Source organism: Odontomachus brunneus, unplaced genomic scaffold (genome assembly GCF_010583005.1).
Source record: "Odontomachus brunneus isolate Ranch 3 - 2012 unplaced genomic scaffold, Obru_v1 Obru_scaffold_101, whole genome shotgun sequence".
NCBI lineage: Eukaryota > Metazoa > Arthropoda > Insecta > Hymenoptera > Formicidae > Odontomachus > Odontomachus brunneus.
In genome coordinates, this window is record NW_022639551.1 from 1,024,315 (window position 1) to 1,035,064 (window position 10,750).

At 32.1% G+C, this 10,750-nt stretch overlaps 1 protein-coding gene across 1 annotated transcript; it reads right to left on the reverse strand.

The window, feature by feature from the left end:
* Positions 1-294: 294 nt before the first annotated feature.
* Positions 295-6,809, reverse strand: LOC116848920 (BRISC and BRCA1-A complex member 2-like). Its single transcript, XM_032825521.1, has 4 exons — positions 6,440-6,809; positions 5,768-6,069; positions 1,115-1,492; positions 295-786 (listed from the first exon to the last, which is right to left on the reverse strand). The coding sequence occupies exons 1-4, from the start codon at positions 6,537-6,539 to the stop codon at positions 409-411; spliced, it is 1,158 nt and encodes a 385-aa protein (XP_032681412.1). The 5' UTR covers positions 6,540-6,809; the 3' UTR covers positions 295-408.
* Positions 6,810-10,750: the final 3,941 nt, after the last annotated feature.

Consider the following 10,750-nt stretch of genomic DNA (forward strand, 5'->3'; position numbering starts at 1 on the left):
TTTCTTTCTGTAGTTATTTACACTGATTTTACATATTTTTATTGACAAATGTATCAGCAGGAAGTTATCAAGCCAAATTTTTTGATTCGTTAAATCCTATAAAACAAATGATTCTTATACTAATGATCGGCAACTGAGTTTACGTTTACAATTCTTTTGATTCAGCAGTTTCTTCCTGACTGATTTGAGAAAATCGTAGACGCAAAGGCGAACGCAGACAACAAGTGTGATACGGACATTAGTAATATTTCGTGATTATATCCACATATGGATTTTTTAATTAAAAAAAAGCGATAAAACTAATGCAATCACAATGATCATTTATTGTATTAGAACCAAATATAATCTTTGTTTTGATCAACTATTAAATATACATTTTGTAATAAAAATACACTTTCAAAATAGAAATTATTGATAACGATTGATTTTGATAGAATTTTTCTGAAACTTGTGAACCACTTTTTCCATGATGTGCGCCAAAAAGGTCTTAACCATATGAGGCATTGACCACCTGCAGCTATATGGTATTTCATCTAGTATTTCTTCATACAAAGCTCCTTGCGGTGTCAAATGATATATCGACTGCAATGTAATATGCGGTTTTTCTTTTGGAAATTTTGCAGGAAGGTGGAAATATACTAAGAAGTGGAAATCTCGTTGTTCCAACAAAATAGTAATCTGCTTAAATTCTTTCGTGTCGTATTCCAGTACACTGGAGCCTTGCGTCATTAATATAGCCCCGATAAAATCCTTTCTGTTATCAAAACACTCAACTACGGCGTTTATCTGCAACAGAGCATGTACAAGTATCTATATTAATGAAAATCTGAAAGTTCTGATCCCGAATTTTGTAAATTTCTTCCGGAAATCACTAAAACACAAATTTATCAATTAACATAATGTATGTCGTATTTTAAAATATTTACATGTTTTAAAGTATTTGTAATAAAAAATTAAAGAAACACACACGTGCACAATAACAAAAAATACATATCTAGTCTGTTCTTTTTCGCTGCATTCCCTGCACTAATTGCCTCTTTTCCACTAAATTTCAATTCTATGCCTGTTTATTTTTAAGCATAAGTGCGTACTAGTTTAGTGAAAAAGAACGTACCTTCTCCTCAATATAATTTTTCACTTCTGGAACATAATCCATGAGATAGTTTGTTGGTAGGAATGGTGGAAGATGTAATGTGTCGGGTCCACCAAAAGATTTTTCTAATGTTTTGGATAAGAAGAGTTTTGGTACGATACGGTTCCAATCTGGTCCGTAAAAAGTAATATGAAGCATCGTTTCATTGTCATGTAATTTATCAACACATGGAGGTAAACAACAATCCATTGATATGCGAATTAAAAATCTTGCTTCTGTGGGCTTGCCTCCCAGCGGTAACAATATTACTTCTACATCATCCACATGTAATTCCGTTTCTCCAACAAGTGTGCTATATTCAAATTGCAATCGATCCCCTTGTTGTGCAAGAGACTCTATCTGAAAATAAGAAATATTCTATTCTATATCTAATGAATCAAATCAACTTTATCTAATCAATATATAACAATCTTTTAGATTATATACATGTAGCATTAAATTCTTATAATTCTTTGAATGTGCAGAATTATGAAAAAAATATAGAAGGCTTTAAGATTAAAAGTAAAAAATTACAAATAAGCCTATAAGAGTCAATTTGTTGTGTATAAAATATTTATATCACATTACTTTTTATAAATTATAAAAATTATCGTATACAAACATTTCTGTTTTCATGTGTTTAGATTTCTTTAATAAAATTCTTTGGTATAAATTCTTTAGTATAAAATAAATTCCACCTTACAAAAGATTGGTGATTGAAACAAACAAATCTACGAGACCAAACAGATTGCTATCCAGAATGGAGAGGCTGACTAAATTCATAGAAAATTGGAACTATCGATGCTGGACTATTAGAGCATTTCTGAGTGCTCAAGAAGTTGGTAATCTTAAATAGCATTTGGTGAAGTGGTAATGTAAGTGCAATGATAGATATAATAAGGTTCAAAAAGACTGGAATTAGAGAAAAGAAGAAAAAAAAATACAAAAATCTTTGGTTGGCCATCAACAAACTTGGAAACCCAATCGCAATGGTGAAATATATAAAAGTCTGAGAGTATAAAGGACGGTCGATCACGACTATATATGTGAACTATATATGTTGATTATAAAAAACGATCATTTTTAATCATTGATTGGTATCATAAGGCAACATATTCCAGCAGACACTTTAATTATTATTATCATCACTCAGCTAGAAACGAGAGATAATTATTAATATGGTCGACGGAGCGTTTCTTCACAACTACCTACCTACTTACCTACCTACCTATCATGAGAAAAATCTTTATCAACGTGATTTTATTACAGAACAGCTATCCACTAAAATTTATTTTTGATACTATGAAAAATAGACTATCTGATCTCATTAAATAACAACATTAACATAAATATTCAACAAAATGAAAATACTATGGATAAATCAAATTTTTTCGCAATCTCACTTGTAAAAGGAATATTTCTAGACAATTCAGGTCTATTGTTGTGCACACTGACCAGAAACTTTGCTTTTGTTTTAAAAAGTTAAATATCTTTATTAAAGCTCATAGAAACAGTTTAAGCAAAACTTATAATAAAAAAATTGTTTACAAAATCAATTATACTAATTGTCAGGCTTCTTATGTTGAACAAACATGTCGCAAGTTGATAACTCGCATTAAAGATCATAGGAGAGACACCACAAAGGAATTGTCTATTGTTATTTAAACTCAAGTATCGATTATGGTTATATTTATTGAGAGGACGTTGATTTAGATTGCGAACCAATTTATAAAAAGATAATAATCTCTGAAATGTTACACATTTGTTCAAACACGGTTTGAACCTACAGAGTGACACTGATTTCTTGGACGAAATTATTAATTTCTTGGAGAATTATTTACCTATTTTGAATATGTTACAATTCATAATCGTTTAACTTCATTTATTGCAATCATATTGACAAGCTTACGCGCACAATATATTAGCGATGCTTCACATATAGTCTCGATCGATCGCCTGTTGCTCCTGAAGACTTTTATATATTTCACCATTGCAATTGGCTTTCCAAGTTTGTTGATGGTTGACTAAGGTCCAATTTTTATATTTTTTATCTTTTTTCTTCCAACCTTTTTGAGCTTTGTTGTGTCTATCATTGCATTTATATTATCACTTTATTAGATGCTATTTAAGATTGCCAATCTCTCAGGAAATATTCTAATGGTCCAGCAATAATAGTTTCAATTTTTTATGGATTTGTTGGAAGTTTTTCCATTCTGAATGGTCCCAGATAACCAAGCGTGATTTAGCATATCAAGCAAACAAGTGCACTGCATGTTTTGCTGAATAGTTGATATTTGGTTGCCATCATCGTAAGCGATGTGCTATCAAATTCAGCAACATGAGTGGTAATACATGTAATCAGTTGATGAAATTTTAAGAACAAACAATCAGCAACAATAGCACGGAAGGTTGTAAAAAACATGATGGCAACATGACAAGAACTGATGACTTGTCTTTGCGTCAATAGCATTTTGATCGCAACGTGACAACAACAACAGAAATGGAACCTTCATCAATTTGCTTTATATTTGCTTTCAATCGTTGAAGTTTCTAAATTACATGTTTTTGCTGACAAAGTGTGAACGATAAGTAATTTTCATATATTTACAACAATTTGTCAATGACAAACACACTGTGTACGAATTTAAAAAATAATTTTTTATTTGGCAATCTTATATATGTTATATGACTATTATTTGGTGTTTACTATAAGGTATGTTATAACATACTATGAACACTATAAGGATATATTATATAAGCATAAATTACAAGAATATTGTTGCAATCATTGGAAATCGCCGCGTGTCGCTCGATCTTCAGGTTTAAGCAACACTTTAACGGAGTCGGGACATAGATGGGTGACCGGTGATATACCGCTTGGGATCGAAATTATCGAGAGGGAGGATTCACGAAAGTTTAGAGTGTGTGTTGACAATCTTCGATACCTAGTGGTTTAATGAGATATGAGAAAATTAGGAATTATAAATATATTTTTTAAATATTATGATTTTCTCATTTTTCATCTTCGCACAATAATTCTTAGTATTTGATTATTGTCAATATTTAACAATGATTTTATTATTAGTATTCACCAGAAATTAAGCACTGGCCAAAAATTACTGAATTACTGGTAATACTTAATCACTAATAATTTTTCAATATTTTTTAATATGATTAGGTGCTTCTACATTATGTTCGTTGAATTGTGCTCACGTGTATTCTTCATGAGTCGACAGCAAGTTGACAGCAATATGACAACAATTGCTTAAATATGATTGATGTGCATATGATGACAATATGCCATCATATACACATCATTCATATTTAAGCAATTGTTATCGTCATGTTGCTGTTAACTTGCTGTCGACTCATGAAAAATACATGTGAGCATAATCCGACGAACATAATGTAGAAACACCTTGTCACTACTTTTTCGAAAACAGTTGCTTCAACGGTTCTCAGCAACTTGACGGCAACTTCATAGACAGGTGGCTATCTGGGGTAATTGGTCTGACCTCGTAAATTTACCTCTTCCAATCACCAATCTTTAAAGTAAAATTTATTTTATACTAAAGAATATGCAAAGATTTGAGGACTGAAATGTTTGCAATAATTTTTACAATTTGTAAAAATTACTATAATATAAATTTTTTATGTACAACAAATTCCTGTATTTGGTTCTTATAGATCCATTTGTTGGTTTTATAAAATTATGACTATTATATATAGTTAGAATTAGACCATAACTAGTTAATTAATTAAAAAGTTAAAAATTTAATAATTTTAACTAAATTTAGTTAATTTTAGACATTAATTTCAACTTAAACTAATTATTTTAAAATGCATTAATTTTGACTAATTGTCTTCTCTAATATAAGTTTTATTATATAAACAGAATATTTAGGTATTTTTGAGTATTAGTGATCTTTTTTTTATAAGAAATTCTGAGCAAGATGCAGTCGGTATTATCTTATAAGGCTATTTAATTTAAACGATTAGAAAGTTATCTATACAATAAGTATATACAGGGTGTCTTAGCATAAGAAGAATATTTAAATATCTCTTTTGTTTTTAATGATATAAGAAATGTTTAAAGCATAATTTGAATGCTTCCAAAAGAAGAATATCATATAGTAAAAGGCAGAAAAATTTTTTGCGATCAATTTTTGAAGATTTCTGGTATTTTTTTGTAGGAAAGCATTTTTTATTGCATTTATTTTTTTTATTGCATCTTGTAGCAGATGTTGGAATGAATTAAAGCATATCTGAGTTATGACCTTGAAAAGACTTTGAACATAAACAAAGTAGTAAAGTTTCAATGTAGTGTTAAAATGGTATTTCAAAAAATTTGAAAAATAATTGCAAAAAATTTTCTTTCTATTGTATTCCACTCTTAAAACTATTCAAACTATGCTCTAAAAATTCCTTGTATCATTAAAAACAAAGAAAATATTTAGGTGGTCTTCTTATGCTAGGATTTCCTGTATAATATATATTGTTTTGCAATAATTAACTTCTAATTTTAATAAGTTGATTTTATAAGACATTAACTTTAATCTTAGTAAGAAAAAATTAACTTATTCAATAATGCATATAGTTTAGTAAAAGTTATATGCTATAGGAATTTTGGTTTACCTGATGTTCCTTATAATACATTAATAATTCAACCAGAACATTGAGTAACGCATCACTATTCGTTGGATCCCACTTGACAAGGCTAGGCACCTTGGTAGACAAAGTATCAATATCTGGGTCCATTAAAAAAGTCTGATCATTAAATATAAAATCTGGACCTATCTCAGGATATTGTGAATCAAATAATACAGTCCATGAAAGATTTTCATGAGCGTAAGGAATCGTTAACTTGTAACAATTACTCTTGGGTCTGTTGCTATTTGTCGGTATCCTATTCATTTTTATCCCACCATAAGAAATACCTTGACAACATACAAAATATCAGAATGAGTGTTCCGAGTTCATTAATCTTCCTAAACTCACCCTAGCTTTTTTGACATATAGACTCAGCCATGATCTGTGAGACCGATTTTTATATTAAAATATAACATTAAAAGTACGTTTTTGACATGCTTTCGATTTCTTGTTATAGTTTAGGATATCTTTTAAAACGTAGAATAGTAAAGAAAATAAGTTTTTATTTTTGATAATGTCTTTGGAAGTTACCTCAAAAAATATCGGTTTCGGAAAAACCATCGGTTTTGTTTCGTCGGTCTGTGAGACCGAAAGTGAGTTCAGGAAGGTTAAAAATGTAAATAAATAATCGTCGATTATGATTAATAGTGATCTTACCAAGCCTTTCGGAGTGCATACAGACGCGCTTTAAAAGCGGTTCTATGTAGGGATCTATAGTGTTCGTGAACGTATAACGTTGACAATATTCGTCTATCATTTTATCGTCAAATCAGAAAAATTTATAATCGCATAGTCCAAATCAACAGACAAATCGATATTGCACTATTTTACGTAGTTAACTGACGGTATGACACATACGATTCAAATAGTTCTTGTTGTGTATTATTGTGAACGGCACTATCGAAATTAATTTTGTTGTTTCAATGTTTTTTGTACTTCGTACTTTGAAATATATGCTAACTAGAACGTGCGTTGCCATACAATATCCGCGGTAAAGACCGGGGTTGCGTTCCGTTTCACGCATTATGCGCGCATTGCCTACAATATATGTAACATGAACTATAGATAAATGCGCGCATATGCGTGAAACGGAACGCAGCCCGGGACACACAAAAAACTTAAGCTTGATCTACACTATGCGGAGTAAGACCGGGGTGCGTTCAGATTTCTCATTCGGGTGCACTCTATTACTAGAAACACTATAGTATATGTCACATAAGATTTGTTCGAGTTGCTTGTATTATTTACATTTTTACACCTAATGCCCGTTGCATACTAGTGCACCTCATACAATACAAATTTTCCAAAATACGTTCTGAAGACGCTTTTAGGACGGAGGGATGTCATTAGAATATTTTTAAGACGTCCTTTGAAGATATGAGCTGTCTGAAAATAGCTAATATCCAATAAGTTTATTCGCATTAATTGAACTTTTTACACTTTCACACTTAGTGCACATTAATTCTTTAGAGGTTCTAAAAATGACGTCATGAGCTCCGTTCGTGTTACGAATATAATTGCAATTTTGATACACTTTTTATACTTGATCCCAAGCAAGAGTGAAAAGTATATCAGAATTGCATTTACACTCGTAACACGAACGGAAAACATGACGCCATTTTTAGAACCTCTAAAGAATTAATGTGTACTAAGTGTGAAAGTGTAAAAAATTCAATTAATGTGAATAAACTTATTGGATATTAGCTATTTTCAGACAATTCACACTTTCAAAGGACGTTCTAAGAATATTTTGATGACGTCCCTCCATCCTGAAAACATCTTCAGAATATATTTTTGAAAATTTGTGTTGTTTGGAGTGCAACGGGTATTAGATGTAAAAGTGTAAATAGTACAAGCAATTCGAACAAACCTATTATGTTCGTTGAATTGTCCTCACGTGTATTCTTCATGACTCGACAGCAAGTTGACAGCAACATGACGACAACAATTGCTTAAATATGAATGATGTACATATGATGGCATATTGTCATCGCATATTCCAATGAACATAATGTAGAAGCATCTAATCATACTAAGAAATACTAAGTGTTTACGACAATTAGAGCTGCGTTTAGATTTCTTACCCGTTTAGATTTAGTACAAGAAGTGCTATAGTATATGTAACATATACTATAGTGTTTCTAATAACAGAGTGCACCCGAGTAGGGAATCTGAACGCACCCTAGAGTTAGAGTTAGTTGCACTAGGGCCGAAAATTATGATAGGCACGACTATCTAATACTTTTGTAGTTTATGACAACTTCTTCTAACTCAAGGGATGTTTACATTAAATCGAGTACGAGTTAGTTTTACTAGGATCGAAAAATGTAACAGGCACAATCATCTAGTATCTTTATGGTTCAAGACAATTCAGTACTGCTTTTCGACGCTCGAGTAGAGTTAGTTAGAGTTAGCTAGAGTAGCCTAGCGGATAACGTGAGCATCAAGTAGTTGATTTTCAAAAAATGTTAGTTATTAATAAGTTTAATGTACAAAATATTCGGTCGTCTATCTGTGTTGTTTGCCCGCGAGTGATTAGGTTAGATAGGTAATGATATGATATAATAATAAATTAGTATAATTAATATAGTTATAATAATTAGTATAGCTATATAAAATGTTATATTATAATATGTACATATAGTATATATTAATAAATAAAATGTGATAAAAAGTGTAATTTTAATATAAAATGATATTGTGATAAAGAAAAGTGCAATTATAATATTAAGTTAATTAAAGAATAAACTGCCGTATTGAAGAAATAAATGGATTAACACCAGTCTTTGTCATCAAGTGACATGGAGGCAAAGAAGAGGAAATGTGCGAGAAGAAAATTCCAGTATGCATGGTTAAATATGAATATTTTCAAAGGTTGGTTGTCTGCAGAAATTACAAAATAAAAAATATATTTATTTTTACTCATGAACAGCATTCTGTTTCTTCCCACAAACTTTCTTTTCTCTCTACAATCCCTTCATATTTTCTTTTAGGTGAGGGATCTTACGATATCTTAAAATAAATACGGCGCTGAGGCTACCACAGAGTTTACTCAATGCGCGTGCGCTAAAATATATCGCGAACTCTCAGCACTGGGCTGCGTTCGGAAACGTCACCCAAGTGTACCCGTTATGTTGGAGTGAGCGAGATACAAGAGTGAGATAAAAAGAAAGGAAGAGTGACGTTTTCGAACGCAGCCCTGGCTAGCAGTCCATGGTTAATATAAGGTTTGTTCTTTCGACCTGAACAGGCTGCACTAGTTCACGAAGTTTGCACTAATGCGTTCTTTCGATCAGAACAGTGCAAGAAAATGTGTTCTTTCGAACAGTGCAGGCTGAACTAGTGCAGCGAGTTCAGTGAACTGACTGCCCTAGGTCTGGAGGTAGAGCAAGCAGTGCAGGGCAGCTAACCGAAAAAATTTAAATTTGTATCTATAACCTGTAAAATCGGTATACCTAGTTGGCATTACGTAGAAGAAATAATCCGACGACGGAATCTATAAACAGTAAGTAAATACTTAAGTAAATACTTAAATATATAATAAATATATAATGTAGATAAATATATAATAAATATATAATGTAGAATGACATAAAAGAAGTATTTAGAATGTTATCCAAACAGCACAAAATATCCGAAAGACATCCTGGGAAGGCTCTTGGACGTTTTTTCGGAGGGATTTGTTGTATGGGTATCCAACACAAAACAGTTTTTAAAAGAAATAGGATTGTTCAACAAAACATAAAATGCTATAAGTGCGAAAACATGACCATAAATTGATCTATGTTATTTAATCCAGCCATGTTGTCCGCCATCTTACACTGCTCTAACTTGCTCTTACCCGTTCTTTTCAGACCCATATGTATCTTTGCACTGGTCTGCACTATCTTGAACTTTCTTCAACTAGTACAGTTCCAGTGCAGCCCTAGGTCAGGTCGAAAGAACAAACCTATAGTCAAAGGAGTGGGGTGAACGCCAGCTTTTATTCGCTGCGTGAAATCGCACCTTTAAGGGGGAAGTCTACTGTGACAAGGGAAAAAACAGGCCGATTTTCCGGATTTTTTTTCTAACAAAATATGACTCGTACATTAAATTAAATTAAACCGTCATCTTTATTATATATTCAAGTATTTGTAAAAAAATTTTCAAGTCGAAATATTCAAAATTGCCGTCGTGGCACTCCTTCAAGCGCAGGTCCGTTTTTTTTAGGTGCCCAAACGGTGTACATGAAATCTCACGTCTGGGTGATCTGAAACAAAAAACAAAATATGGTTATCATCTACATAGTATTGACTCTCGTCTGACGGAGGATTTTGTCGATAAAAAATTTTGGCGCCGAAAAAAAATTCTTGAAATTTTTTTCTATTTTTTTGCCCAAATTTGATGTTATTATTGTTTATAACAATTAAACAAAAAACGATATCAAAAAAATGCTCCGTCAGACGAGAGACACTATTCCAGAGAATATGTGGTTAAAATTTCAAGTCGATTCATTCATTAGAACTCGAGATATCGTGTACACCGTATTGAAAAACTTAGTTTCGAGAAAAACGCGTTTAAAGTTTCGGCATTAGTTTTTTCAATGAAAAAATCATTTTTAAGCTTCTTACCATTAATCGCCCATTCCTGCTTCATATAGTACACCTTCTTGTTCAAGGAAATCCTCTTCGAGTGCCGATCGCGCCGTTCTTCTCTCGATTCTCCCTTCTTTTGAAGCGTCGAACGACCGTTCGTTTGCTTGTGATATTCTGCGCTCGTCCACGGTGTTGCATAAATTGAAGGCGTTTGGTCCAATTTTGATGTTCATAACGTCCATCATTTTGAGGATACTGGAGTAGCCTTTATTGAAAATGCTCGCAGCACAATACGACGCAATATCGACGGTTTTTGCGCCGCTGAATGTTTGTTTCGGAGCTAACGACCAGATCATCGCATTCAGGCTCTCGTTGCTGTTCTGTGTATATCCTC